Here is a 15422-nt window from a genome sequence, read left to right as displayed (position 1 = left end):
CAATGGTTGAGTATTGGGAGACTGAAGAAGCACAACAAAGGAGTCTCACCTACTCTAAAGCTCGTTTGTCTGATCGTGGTGGTCTTGGTCCTCACGTCCACTTATCACGGCCAAAGTCTTATCAACAAATCCATACCGAAATGGTTAGTAACTTTTACATACCCATAAATTTTGTTTTTCTTTACATTTGGAGCTTTAAATGTTGTCATAACCCTTGCTTCTTTTGTAACATTGCAGGAAACGGAATTGGGAAGACCGGTGACTCTTGGTGAGGTTTTTATTAAGACACATACCAAGCAAGATGGTACTTATGTTGACCGGAAGGCGGAGCAAATCTCTCTCAGTTATGAGAAGAACTTGCAGCAGAAGTTGTCCGACCTTGCGGAACATACTTCACAGCCTCCAGAGCTCACAACAGATGATTTCACAAGCATCTCATTGGCAAGGAAAACCAACGACAAGAGTCTGCAATGTTTCAGTCATTGCAAGAGCAAATGAAGGAAACTCAATGTAAAATCGAAGAGCAGGCTGCTTATAATTCTCTTCGTGATGCTGAGGTTGCTGCTCGTGATGCAGAACTTGTTGCCCGTGAAGCACTACATTTCCAAGCTGTGGCTGAGCAGAAGGACAAGCTAGAGCACTTCTCCTTAGTGGAGAATTACCTGCGCAAAACTGACCCGACCTTTATGGACTTTTTGAAGACTCAATCAGCTGAAGCAACCACAGAGCCACTCTCAACCACACTTCCTGCAACAGCGGATCCTTCTCCAACTTCAAACATGGATGCTTCTTAGGTTAACTTGTCTCTTTTGTTGAGACACATGTATACCAATATATTTGTCTTGTGAGAAAGTTGGTATGCATTTGTCTCTTTTGGTTTGTATTATGAATCATCAGTTAATATGAATTTATTGTCTCAATCTTGTTTTTGTTGTATTTACAATATTGGTTTCATAATATTTTGAGAAACAGGTACCAATTTCAATTTAAAACATTTACAAATTTTTTTTCCACAACACATTAGTCGCTAAACAGATGTAATTTGGGGCATAATAGAATAGTAGCCAAATAGTCGTAAATCAGTAGCAAGTATTTTACGACTACTTTACGACTACAAGCCAAAATACTGTATATCATGGTTAGTCGTAAATCCGTCGTAACCGAGTCTTAAAATGTTGCGACTACACAACGACTCCTTTACAACTGCCTATTTAACTGTTGGTTAATCGTAACCCTGTCATATCGTAGTCGTAATTGTTTACGACTCTGTTACGACTATTTTTACGACTACGGTATATTGTCGTACAATAGTCGTTAAATAACGACTATTTTTACGACTAATTTTTTTACCGACTAAAAATTTACGACTATATGTTTTAGTCATAACTGAATCGTAAACAACATATTAACGATTCCTTAACGACTATTACCGCAGTTGAGAATAGCCTATTTTCTTATAGTGGTTTAATATTGTTTAAATATGTGAATATACTGATCATTATGCCTGTTTAATATTGTTTGTCGTTTCATTATGCTCTCAGTATAAAACAACATGCTCAACCTGTATTACTGAAAGAGTTTTGTCTTAGCTATCCCCTAGCCTAAAATATTGCAAATAGTTGATGAAAAAGACAAAGCTATTACATTTGTTTTTCATTAAAAGAAAGTTCTGATTAATAGTATAAACTACATATCCAAGAAATTGTGAAAATTGAAAAATATACGTAAAATGAAAATAAGAAATCCACTTAAGCTAAAAACACTTACTTTATAACTTTTGCTTACTTTTAGTAACTATCATCACAATGAATTTGTTAAGATAGCCATAAAGGAATAAATAAACAAACAACACATGAGTAATATTGCAATTTCTTGAGACCCTATTCTAGGTAGCGTATGTGCAACTTGATTAAATAAAGCCACGAAGTGTTGAAGTAGTCCATTCTCATTGAAGATCATAACATAGCATCTCGAATCTCCATAGTTCATACTGACATTATAATCTTCATCTTCAATATGTTAGGTTACATAATTAATTAAATTTTCTTTAACGTCAAAATTTTATAAATACAGTAGAATCTCTATAAATTAATACTCTTTAAATTAATAATTGCTATAAATTAATAAATTTTTACGGTCCTGAGTTAGGCCGGTGTAAAAAATAACACAATTCGATAAAATAATAAGATAAGATATTTTTTTAAAATTCTATGTATAGTCCCAATAATATCATAAATTAATAATGATATAAACTATATATATATATATATAAGAAAATTTAGTGAAATATGACTCTATTGTTGTTTGTCTATTCTTGAATTTGCATTCTAGTTGCAGTTTATCTCTAATCTTTTTTATTGTATTAAAAACTTTTAATGTTGTCTTATCAAATTGCATAAAAAATTGAGAAGAGTAGTTGCGGTAATTGTTTTTTACATGTAATTGGTTCTAAACGCACCGTAATATGTTCTTCGACTTCATCATTACCATCAAAGATAATACCAACAGATTCTTCTAAACTTCTAACATTTATCATTTTCATCTAGATAAGAAACTCTATATATTAACATCAATCATATTACGATAGCCAAAATTATAAATTAAGAAAATTATATAAAAATGTGAATCATAACAAAAGTATCTTATTTTGTAATATAAAATTTTCAAAATTATGAAAATAAATTAAAAATCTCTTCATAAGTTAATATTTTATTAATTTATCGATAAATTAATAATTATTAATTTATCGATAAATTAAAAATCTCTATAAATTAATAAAATTTGATGGTTAAATCTTATTAATTTATAAAGGTTTTACTGTAATGTGAATAGGTTGACGTTGACATGCTATTTTGAGTATTTTCCATAAATTAAATAAGAAGGCAAAGTATACAAAAAGAACAACAAAGACAAAGAAAAAAAATATTGAATTTGGAAAAGTATACATCAAAAAGTGCACATCTAAAAACGCACGCATAGATAATAAACAGTCATAGAGAGCTCAACGGCCTATAAAAGAGGTTGCCTCCTTCCCCATACCCAAACACTCTTCTTCTTCAACTCTAAAACATAACAGAGAGAGAGAGAGAGATACGATTAAAACAGCAAAAAAATCCAAACTTTCTCAAAATCTACTTCTTCTAAATCAAACCCATTTCTTGAAACTCGATTTCGAACAAACCCATTTTATTGTTTTCTCCAAAAAGACTTCATTCACTTTTGTCATAATCTGATCAAACCAAACCAAACAATGAAGAGAGTTAGAGGTTTCAAAATTGGACACAGATTTGTCAAAATCTTCAAATGGATGATTCTACCAAGAAGAATCCAATCAGGGAAACGTCAATGCCCGACCCGAATCACTAACCCGGTTTCCGGAATCAAGTCATTAGCAAGGTGCTTAAGCCGTGGAGCTAAGAGATTGTGTGGTGGTAAGAAGAATCCGGGTCAGAGTCAGATCCGATTGGGTAAGGATCCGAAAACGTCGAACCGGGTTGTTCCGAGAGGACATTTGGTGGTTCACGTCGGCGAATCAGACGATGACACGCGGCGTGTCGTGGTTCCGGTGATTTACTTTAATCATCCATTGTTCGGAGAGTTGTTGGAGCAAGCGGAACGGGTTCATGGGTTTGATCAACCGGGTCGGATCACGATTCCGTGTCGGGTTTCGGATTTTGAGAAGGTTCAGATGAGGATTGCCGCATGGGATCATTGCCGCCGGAAGAGAGTTTTTTAAGAGGAATAGAAATAATATATTAGAATGATAGTCAAAAATCAAAAATGATTATTAAAAAATAGAGAAATTGTGGATCTTAGTTTTTTCTTATGTTATACGATATACTGATTCACAATTTCAAAGAATTATTTGTATCAACTTTTTTCAATACATGATGAAATATACTGAAAATTTATAATATACCAGATAGTCTTAATTTGTGTGTGCAATTTTAAAATTCAGTATAAAATTGAATTGTACTTGATAGTAAGGTGTTCAGTATATTGTTAGTGAAATTACTTGTTTCTTTCCTATATCCAAAGGAGAATAATAAAAATTCATTTTTTCAATATAACTACTTTTGATAAGTTTCTATTAAGTACAATTCAATTTTATACCCAACACCTTCTATTAAGTAAAATAAAATGTTATTTATAGTAGAAAATGTTTCATTATATTGATAATGAGATTATGTTTTCTATATGGAAAGGAGAATAACAAAAATACCATTTTTTTAAAAAAACCACTAATTTTTAAAGTACTATTTTTTGTTAATGAAATTATGTTTTCTGTACCATAACCTTTTTGGCTGTTGTATTTGTCTTCTCTTTCTACAGGTGACATCTTATTTCTGATTTTCCCGTTGCGATTACCGATTGTCTTTTTTTTCTTATATAAATTAATTTAAAACGTGTCTTTGATGGGTTCGATGGGAAGGTAATGGATGGTGCGGTGAAATCAGCGATTAGAAGACGAGTGGTTCATATGGCTCGAATTACTAGTTATTTGGGTTTGTGGGAAAAAATGGTCACATCACTTGGTTGTACTCCTAGCTACATCTCAATATATTTACCACTTGTATTTTATTCTAATTTTTCACCCCCAAAAAAATTGAGTTTTCTGAAATATATAATTCATTTGGTTTTAATGCCTTAAGTAGAATATATTATTGCAGAAATTGCCACGAATTGAAATGAGATGCATCAGAAATGATAAAGGGTTATGGTAAACACAAACACAACATTAAAACTCCCAAATTCTCAGTTACACATTTAAAAAGTTAAAATAAAATAAAATCTCAACTGTTTCCCTATGAGTGCGAATTTGACAGAATACGCAGATGGATCCATGTGAACCATCTTCCCCATGCTCTGCTCACGCTAGCCCGAAAGTCGACGGAAGGAAAATCCCTCGATTCTAAATTACCACTAGAGCTTGAATATGAAATATGGTTTACCCTTCCCCCTCGATCTCCGGTGTGCTTTTGCCTTGTGATCCTCGGTGCTCACCGAACTCACCGTATCTACGAGTCGACAACACTTGTACCGACAATGATGACGACGGCGACAATAGTTGACCTAATCCAAATGGTGGTTTCCCTTACTGGACCTGGCCCCTTAAGTTTTCACTCTCGGCCCATATCAAAATCTACTAAACCAGATGAGTTCTTATTCCCGGTTTGCTATGATCGATTGCCCCACACCGGTTTTTCCTTCTATAAGTCCGGGCCCATTAACGAAAGCTATCACCCAAATTCAATAAGCATATGGTACAAGTCCATCGCTCTCTCTTGTTTGTCAAACCAATCCAATATGGCGTTCCGATCTTCTGCGGGAGATGGATGTAGTTTCCATCTGAAGTTCGACTTGAACCCATGGTACGGGTCTTGGCATTATATCTCTGAAATCCTGATACCATACTATCCTCTCGGCAAGCTTTGTAAGGGTCTACTCCCGCTGAACCGATATCGACGATGTGACTTTGGACACCGAGTTTCTCTGCGCAGGTCCGAATTTCATAATCATTTATCAACCTCCATCATAACACCTCTTTACCCTAGGTTTGGTTGTGTTTCTGTTGCGTCGGGTTCAGCTGATGGTGTTGAAAAGCAACGACATTATGACCACACCTCCTCAGAGTGTTGGTTACCGACGCTTAATCAATCAGTCGCCTCTGTATCTCTGGAAAATCAAGTCTATATGTGTGAAAATCAGTCACGGTGGGCATCAAAGTTTCTTGTGCTGTGAACTGTTTGTATTGGTCGGGGTTCAGATTGTCTTATCCAGATTCGTGAATGACATTGCGATTTTAAACTCAACTTCTCTAGTTCCGGTTATAGCTGCTTGGTCAAGTCGAGGTTTCCTCGGTAGCAGTATGTTGTGTTCTTCAGATTGCTTTGAGATTTATCCTTGTCGAGGCTAGTCATTTAGCAATGTGTGGATGCCTTTATTACTGAGCTCTAATCTGGAATCTAATCCAACAAGCTGAGTGATTCTGAAGCTCCCACCCAGTGTCCCCAATTGTAACATGTCACCACACGATAGGCAGCTCGGGTCTGTTAACAAAACTCTGGGCCAAACCGGCTGCAAGCTTTGTGTGAAACTCCTTAACCTCCATGGCCATGAGCATCATGTGAGGGAGGACTCACCTGGTTTGCTACGGTTAGGCACCCAACTCTTGCGATCCCCGGTTGAAGCTCCTTCTACAACCAAGAGGTTCGATCTTAAAGTGCTAAAGGACGTTGCCCCCATTACTCTACCTCTCATGTTGGCTATGCACTCATTTAGTGTTACCCCTGTGGAACACTCTTTTCAAAGCTCGATTGCGTTTGTCGCTAGAGGCACTCATGATCACTTGTTGGTCAAGGATTTCGCGAAGCCTGCCTTCATGGTTGAATCCATCTTGGTTCCAATAGATTCTTCAAACATTGTAAAACTTTCAAGAGTGGAGCATCCATTTGAAGAACTCATGGAGCCTTATCTTTTCTCCCCTTTGATTATATTGTTGTTTGTTGTAAGAACCTACCTCTTTATGAGGCTTTGATTTGAATGAAATCTCACTTGTTTGACAAAAAAAAAGGTCCAACGAGTTCTTGGAAGGCGGATCGATCCATAGAATTTGACGACGACACAATTTCCCCCAACTCATCCATTGCTCGCCCGGATTGTACATGCTTTAATCGAATGAATAGGATACACGACGTTCGCGATCGTATCTGAACCTTGAGAAATAGACTTTGCTCCCCATCCATGGGAGAATAGTTCTCAACTCAGAGTTATGAAAACCGAAAAAGATTGTCAAGCTATCAAGTGTAGTCCTACTCACCTCCTCCCATCTCAAAGAGACTAATTTATCAACCATTGGCATTTCGTTCATGCAGGCAAACATTACAAAGAGCTCTCCTTCCTTCTCTTTCAAGTCAACTGTTTTTGCCTTCCGTCCATATTGCATTTTATGGTAGATATATGGGAGTTAATGTACACAAGGAGTCCACATACGGGAAGATGGGTGAAAGTTAGAGAAAACTCCTGGATAAAACATATATATATATATATATATATATATCTTGGATAAAAAATTATGACGTCAATAAACTTAAAAAGTAAATAGTATTTAAATAGTTTCACTACAAAAAAGGCGCTGGATAAATTCGGTATATTAACGTCAATTGATAAACCGACTTAAAATTTTCAATTAGGAAGGAATTTTGAGTCACTTAAGAAACTAATGCAGGGAGTAAAACGAATAAATCGAGAAGTCAAACTTTGATAGAAAAGCTTGAAGACTCGAGCTAAGATCTCGATGACTTGTGCAACAAGAAACGAGATTCGAAGACTTGTATGAAGAAGTGCAACCTGAATCCTTTTAGACAGAGAGTTTGGGAGTTTGAAGCATGTTATAGTATAGGCTGACATGGCAGCTAGTACAGATTTTAACAGAGTGGGTTTCCCTGCCATGGAGAGGAATCTAGATGACCAACTGATGGCTCTTTGCTTTATTCGGTCCACAATTTGGGTAAAAAGATCTCTTTTCCTACGTCCAAACAGTTTAGGCAGCCCCAAGTATTTACCTTGCCCACCTTCTTTATGGATAGCTAAGTCTCGAATTACTCTCTCTCTCTTATCACCCTATTTGTTTTTGCTGAAAAAGTAATGGCAGATTTGTCTCGATTGTCATGTTGTCCTGATGCTTCTTCGTACTTGCGCAGGATGCTCTTCAGTTTCATACAACTTTTCTGGACCGACTTACAAAAAAACATTGTGTCGTCTGCAAATAATAAGTGGTTCACGCAAGGACTTCTTTTTGCCACTTTGATACTCGGTAGACTTCCTTGTTCTTGTGCTCGATTGCAGAGGCCTGACAGTACTTCACTGCACAAAATAAAGATATAAGGGGATAGTGGGCCCCCTTGTCTAATGCCTTTCTATGGTGTAATCGTACCCAAAGCTTGGCCATTTATCAGGTATGAGTATGAAATTGTTGTTATGCATTGCATCAACCATTGGACCCATTGTCGATGAAAACCCATCCTTTCCAACACAAATTTTATGAAATCCCACTCCAATCGGTCATATGCTTTACTTATATATGTTTTAACCGCCATAAATACTCATTCTTTTGCATTTGATGTCTTCAAATAGTGTAGGGTTTCGTGAGTAATGAGCATGTTGTCTAATATAGCTCTTTGGGGAACAAATGTAGATTGGTTCTCCGATATACACATCGAAAGGATTGGTTGGAGTCTTTTGGTCAGTATATTGGATATAATTTTGTAGTACACTGAGCACAGAGAAATAGGTCTATAGTCAGACACTTTTTGGGGGACAATAATCTTCGGAATTTACCTGACATGGGTATGATTTATCTTCAGAGGTAAATTTCCGGAGATAAAGAAGGATTGGACTTCTGCAACCAGTTTCTCTCCCACTGTGCTCCAGTTTGATTGGAAGAAACTTGCTGAGAACCCATCCGGCCCATGCGCTTTATCAGGATGGATAGAGAAGCATTCTCTTTTGATTTCCTCTACCGATGGCAATTTGATAAATGATTCATTCATGTCCTGTGAGATGCAGGGAACTAGAGCCTCCTGGACCACAATCCTTCTATTTCCTTCTTGAGAGGTAAATATTTGATAAAAAATAGTCATTAATTACTGTGACAATCTCTTTTTTCTCATACACTGGATTTCCTGCTGCTGACTCCATCACATAAATATTATTTAGAGCCCTCCTGCTCTTTGTTGCTGCATGAAGCAGTGTTTTTATCCCCAAAGTTAGCCAGAGTTGTCTACTCCTTTGTTTCCAGAACGCCTCTTCATTTTGGTAAGCCTTCAATAGATTTCGATTGATTCTTTCCAGTTACGCTTGGTTTTCTTCATCTTTAGTCATGTTTTCCTCCAAGGCTTTTTGAAGAGAGATTATTTATTTTTGGCTGTTTTCATGATGGTATTTGCTCCAGGTGATGATTGCCCGTCTGCAGGCATCTCGTCTCTTCTCAACAGATGCATCCGGGATAGAGTTCCACGCCTCAAGGACCACTTTCCTCACTTCTTCATTTCCTTTTAAAGCTCTATCATAGCGGAATAAACCTCTTCTTTTTTTCCTAAAAGGTTCAAAAGATGTGACCAAAGGTCGGTGGTCTGAGCCTTCAAACCGTAAGTACTCACTTTTACCCGAGGGGAACTCCAAAATCTAATCACTGTTTGCCATAGCCCTATCCAAACGACACCGCACCAGATGAGAATGACGTGTCCCTCTCCAAGACAGGAAGTTTCCTGTGTGCTTTAAATCAAACAGGTCGCAAGTTGACATCAAAGTTCTCAGGTTTGTAAATGACCCTTCTGGTCTTGGTGGGCCACCTACTTTTTTAGAGTTATTTATGATTTCATTGAAGTCTCCTGTGATGAACCACAGACTGTCTCTAGATGCGCTAATATTCTGGATTTGGAGCCAAAAATCCTGCCTTTTTTTGCCATGTCTGGTTCTCCATATAGGAAGGTAGAGAAGAAGATTTTACCTTTTGTTTTTATTCTAGTGTCAATGTAGTTTGCACAAGAAGTAAGAATTTCGACTTCAATGTTTCCTTTCCAGAATAAAGCAAGTCCTCTCGCACTTGATTATGATGGAGGGACTGAGAAGTTTGAAGAGTAGTCCATCCAGTCCAGATGTTGGAGAATAAATTCAGAGGTATTCTTTGTCTCCATGAGGAATAAGATATCTGGGAAAATCTTTTTCTTGATTTCCCTTAAGCGCTGGCCTGTTATGGGATTCCTCAACCCACAACAGTTCCAGCTCAACACCCTTAAGGAAGAGGGGCTGACATATTCTGAAAATCCATCGTATTCTTCTTTCTTACAGGTATTAAGGAGATCTTTGAATCCATGGCCTTGCGCTGTTTTGCTCTACGGTTCCTGGCCAACAAGGTTTCCTCCTCATGTATCTCAGTATCTGCAGTTTTACTTCTATTTTGATTCGAGGACTCGCCTTTTGACCTTTGAGTTTGTCTAATCACATTGGTTTTCTTTGGGGAACTCTGCACTAGGTTCCGTTTTTGGCTTTTCATTCGTGGTAATTTTTGTACTGTTTTTGTTGATGGTTTTGCTAGTGGTGGTCTACCACGCCCCCTTGATGATTGCACGTTTGATGTTTGTCCAGCTGGAGGTATTCCTTCATTAATAGTCAAGCAGGTAACAAGTGTTCCGGATAACGGTCCATCCTCCACTGGTAGACTTTCTGAGGCCGTTACCACCGCATATTCAATAATTCTTGCGGCCATTTGACTCATTAAATTTCTAGCCTCACCCAGTATAACTCTCTGCCTCCTTGCAACACTCTCAGTCGGGTCCTCAGTGACTTATCTTAACTCACTAAGGACTTGATCCTTAGATGGTATATCAATCATGAACCGGATGGCAAGGACGGGTTTCTCGGTGGAGGAGGCACACTTACTTGTGCCGGTGGAGGCGTACTACCATGCTGGTTTGTTAGGATGAAGAAGAAGAACGATGAAGCGAGGAAAACGAAGGAGAAGGAACAGGAGAAGAAACATAATTTTTGGATTGGTTGATTGTCTTGGGCAACACAATAATTCAGAAATATTTTTATTTACCAATAAAAAAACAAATTCTATAATTTTAAAATATTACACAATAAGTATTTGTAAAATTTTGATTTTTTTATAGAGCATCTAATTAAACTATTTATAATTTTATAATTTATAACACATGAAATAAGATGTATACATGATTTCATAAATTCCTATAATGTATATAAGATTTATAAAAAAATAGTATCTTTTGTAGAACTTTTCTCTAGCGGTATATTTAGTGGTATCAAATCATATCATAAAACATAAAACCAATCTTAAACCTAAAATTCTTAAAAATATAAATCGTTTTGATTATTCGAATCTGAAACAAAATCGTACAAACTCACAAAGTAACATGCATTATATCGTGTTGATCATTTGCAGAAACGAATCTATGTTCCTAATTAGATTAAGATGAAGGTATTGAACTTGACATTTTAGAAGATTTTATGGTATTTTTAAAATCATTTGTTATTCAATTGATGATTTTCTAAAATTTTTTTAGAATTCTATGTTATTCAACTTGAAATTTGTGGTAAACCATTTAAAACAATTTACAATCTCACCAAATCACCAAGCTAATTTTCTTTTTCTTAAAATTAAAAAATAAACAATTTCATCAAATAATCTAAAAATTCACTCAAATCTCTCAAAAATCTAAAATTTTCAAAATCTCATATCTCTAAAAGAATTGCTAGTGGGGTGAATGTTATATTTTTGTTATTCAGTGACTGTGTAAGTATATAAAAAACGTTTGAAATAAGTTGATATCACATGTTACATGACATTTTCAAAGTCTCACATATATGATAAATTATTTGAAACAATTGTATTTTTTATATATATATAGAAATTTTTGTTAGAACCAAAATGAGATTTAATCTAACTTTTAGTATGGTAGCCAAACTAAAACTAAATTAATCAACATATGTTTGGAAACTAACTCAAGTTGTTCAAATCTAATCTACACACCTTAAATCTTGTTAAATGGTTTAACATTATAAGGAGATGTGATATAATATACATTTAATTAAATGCATTTTTTTCCAAGTTGGTTTATGGAAATGATATATGCCAAAACTTTAAATTGAAATATGAAGAAGGCTCCACTACTAATTTTAAATTGAAGTTGTGCGAAAACAAATGAAATAACACTATGATTTAACCCGCGGTACACCGCAGGACAATATTTTAATTTTAAAAATTTAAAATTTGTATTGTATTTATTTGTTATTTTATTATTGTTTTATTAATTTAAAAAATATAAATTTTTACAGGTATTTGATATAAGTATTCAAAGTATAGGATTTTTGTAGTGTTTTCAAGGTTTTAATCCGTGTGGTATATGTATAGTCTAGTAATACATTTATGTCCTGGTACACATCTAAAAATGTTTTAAAAAAAACAATTCCACTTAACTCCCTATATAGGATTAATGCCAACCCGTCTCACCAAAATCAAAATAAATTTTTGCGTAAAAAAAATAATCAAAATAAGTTTTTTTATCAAGTTTAATTATGTTAATTGTTTTACCAAATTAGCATACTTATATAGTTTATAATTTTTCCATGTCAATATATATAGTTTATGATAATTAATAGACTTTTAATTTTTTTGGTAATTCCTCAAAAAAGAAAAAATAAACCAAATAATATGGGGGTTTTCAACATATTTAATGTGACATTTTATAATTGGATTTTCGGTTTAGGAAATTTATTAATGTTAATATAATTATGGATATTGTAAACTTTTGTTATGGAAAATCTGTTGTATATCATTTAAATTTGAGAGATTCTAGCATCCATAAAAATAATTTTGGAGATTTAATGGGTTAAAACTTTAATAGGTAGAGTTGTTTTTGGAAAAATCGGAATGTATAGATGTTGGTAAGATTTTATGGCAATAAATGTAACAAATGTTGGTCAATTTAAGAAAGTTTAGTATTTGAGTTTCTCTGCAATGTTATTTATGAAATTGTTTTAGGGATTAATATTGTAAAAAAAAAAAAATTAAATAATTAAAACTTAAAAGGCATAAACCAAAATGTACTTCAAAAATGTTAATATAGATTTTGTCTAGATAACTAAACATTTGCTTAAGACTAACACGTTATGAAATGTATGTGTACTATGTAGAAAAACACATAAAGAGATCTGGACTTTGCAATAAAAGAGGTGGTTTTCTTTAAATTAAGACCTCAAACACATCAATCTAATAATAAGAGGATATTCGACATTATGCACCATTTAAATTCTCTGAAAAGATTAAAATTCTTTCTTACATATTAAAGCTTTCTCAAAACTATAGATTTTTTTTTACAATATTTTACATGTTTCACAACTCAATTAGATGAAAGAGGGATACATGTCTAGATAAGCTCGATTAATTAAAAAAAAAGAAGTTAAATGGTGATTAAAAATGACAAAAAAAAAGCCAATAAAACAAACATTTAAACTGAAAGTGTTAGACTCTTCTTTTGTGAATAGGGAGGGAGTCTCTAAATCATACTAGAAGATTATCCAAATAGATTTAAGGAGTAGATAGTAAAGTTAATTGATTTTATGTAACCAATGCCTTTAATATCAAATAGCTGGAGTAGCTCAGTTGGTTAGAGCGTGTGGCTGTTAACCACAAGGTCAGAGGTTCAACCCCTCTCTCTAGCGGTAATCTTAATTATACTTCTTTTTCCCCCATGGCCAGCCACAACGGAACATTCTCGACAGACCAAAATAAAAAAAATTCGAAATTTCGAGAACTCTCTCGTTCCTTCTTCTTCTTCCTCCTCTCTTTTTAAAAATTTTCACCGTTGTCACAAAATCTCCAAAATGCAAACAAACAATTCAATCAACCAAACTTTCATAAGACCTAAACCCAATTCAATTCAATTCAATGGCGGAAGAAGCGAAATCCAAAGGCAACGCCGCCTTCTCCTCCGGCGATTACGCCACCGCGATCACCCACTTCACAGAAGCGATCAATCTCGCTCCGGCCAATCACGTCCTCTACTCGAACCGATCCGCTTCCTACGCTTCTCTCCACCGTTACGAAGAAGCTTTATCAGACGCGAAGAAGACTGTAGAGCTTAAACCCGATTGGTCTAAAGGTTACAGCAGATTAGGCGCTGCGTATATCGGATTGTCTCAGTTTAACGAAGCGGCTGATGCGTATAAGAAAGGTTTAGAGATTGATCCGAGTAACGAAGCGCTTAAATCGGGTTTAGCTGATGCGACGAGGTCACGAGGAGGTGCGAAGTCGAATCCTTTTGTTGATGCGTTTCAAGGACCGGAGATGTGGGCGAAACTGACGGCGGATCCTGGGACTAGGGTTTATTTGCAGCAGCCTGATTTTGTCAAGACGATGCAGGAGATTCAGAAGAACCCTAATAATCTTAATTTGTATATGAAGGATAAGAGGGTTATGCAGGCTTTAGGGGTTTTGTTGAATGTTAAGATGAGTGGTTCGAGTGGTGATGATACTGAGATGAAGGAGGCTGATGATTTGAGGAAAGAGCCTGAACAGGAGGCGGAGAAGGAACCGGAAGCTATGGAGGAGTTGAGTGAGGAAGAGAGGGAGAAGAAGGAGAGGAAGGAGAAGGCGTTGAAGGAGAAAGAAGAAGGGAATGCTGCTTACAAGAAGAAGGATTTTGAGAGAGCTATTGAATGTTATACTAAGGCGATGGAGCTTGATGATGAGGATATTTCGTATTTGACGAATCGTGCTGCTGTTTATCTTGAGATGGGAAAGGTATTGGTTTCGAGTTCCTTTGTTTTCTTGTATGTAATGCTTAGTTTTGTGTTTTTTTGGTGATTGAGTGGACTTCTGGATAATTCCTAGACTTGGCTTAAAAGTTAGAACCTTTAGGGGTTTTTGATTAAGGAGGAGATCTAGGGTTGATTAAGTAGCTTGTTTGTGTGGTATAGCTTGTCACTAGTTAGTACATTTGTGATGATCGTAATGGACTCGAGAGTTCACTTGTTCTGAAAGTCGTATACTTGGCTACTGGTTACCTTTAGATGAGGTAGGAAACTAGGAATTTAACTTTCATGTCATCGTGATTGCTTTTGATAACTTTGATTTGCTTCTTGGTGTTGGAGATATGAGTTTGTTTACTTGTTCTGAAGTAAGGGCTATATTAATCTTACTTGAATAAGTCAATGTCTAAGTCACATCCATTGGTCTATGTGTTCTTGCATTAGTCTAGTTTGATCAACGGTAGGTTTATCTGGGTCATACATGAATATTGTGATGTTTTATTACCTTTCTCAAATGTGAATTTCTTTACATGGGTATCAGTACAATGAGTGCATTGGGGACTGTGACAAGGCTGTTGAAAGAGGCAGAGAGCTTCGTTCTGACTTTAAGATGATAGCTAGAGCTCTAACTAGGAAAGGATCTGCACTGGTGAAAATGGCGAAATGCTCAAAAGACTTTGAACCTGCGATCGAGACTTTTCAGAAAGCTCTAACAGAGCATCGTAATCCGGATACCTTGAAGAAACTTAACGATGCTGAGAAAGCCAAGAAGGAGCTGGAGCAGCAGGAGTACTTTGATCCTAAGATAGCAGAAGAAGAGCGTGAGAAAGGTACTGACTTATCCTATTCTACTATCTCTCTCAACGCGTTATAATATAATTGTTGATTTGATATAACTGTTTTGTATTTGACGTTCCTCCGCCGAATTCAATTTTGATGCAGGTAATGGATTCTTTAAAGAGCAGAAGTATCCAGAGGCAGTGAAGCATTATTCAGAAGCAATTAAAAGAAACCCGAACGACGTGAGGGTAAGAGCATGTTGCATGTTGTGCTAAGCACATAATTCCAGAAAATATGGACTCTAAAGT

General features: G+C 35.7%; 2 protein-coding genes and 1 non-coding gene across 3 annotated transcripts; all 3 read left to right on the top strand.

Annotated features, from left to right (window-relative positions):
- On the top strand, nucleotides 3059–3742 carry LOC104707531 (auxin-responsive protein SAUR36). Its single transcript, XM_010423904.2, has one exon. It carries the CDS (start codon nucleotides 3251–3253, stop codon nucleotides 3734–3736), a length of 486 nt encoding a protein of 161 aa, XP_010422206.1. The 5' UTR covers nucleotides 3059–3250; the 3' UTR covers nucleotides 3737–3742.
- TRNAN-GUU lies at nucleotides 13172–13245 on the top strand. The gene has a single exon. It is a non-coding gene; the product is annotated as a tRNA-Asn (tRNA).
- Nucleotides 13313–15414, top strand: LOC104707530 (hsp70-Hsp90 organizing protein 3-like). The gene is made up of 3 exons (XM_010423903.2): nucleotides 13313–14326; nucleotides 14876–15164; nucleotides 15277–15414. Exons 1-3 carry the CDS (start codon nucleotides 13472–13474, stop codon nucleotides 15387–15389), a joined length of 1257 nt encoding a protein of 418 aa, XP_010422205.1. The 5' UTR covers nucleotides 13313–13471; the 3' UTR covers nucleotides 15390–15414.

This window comes from Camelina sativa, chromosome 8, assembly GCF_000633955.1.
Source record: "Camelina sativa cultivar DH55 chromosome 8, Cs, whole genome shotgun sequence".
Classification (NCBI taxonomy): domain Eukaryota; kingdom Viridiplantae; phylum Streptophyta; class Magnoliopsida; order Brassicales; family Brassicaceae; genus Camelina; species Camelina sativa.
This window is presented reverse-complemented; position numbering and strand designations above follow the sequence as displayed.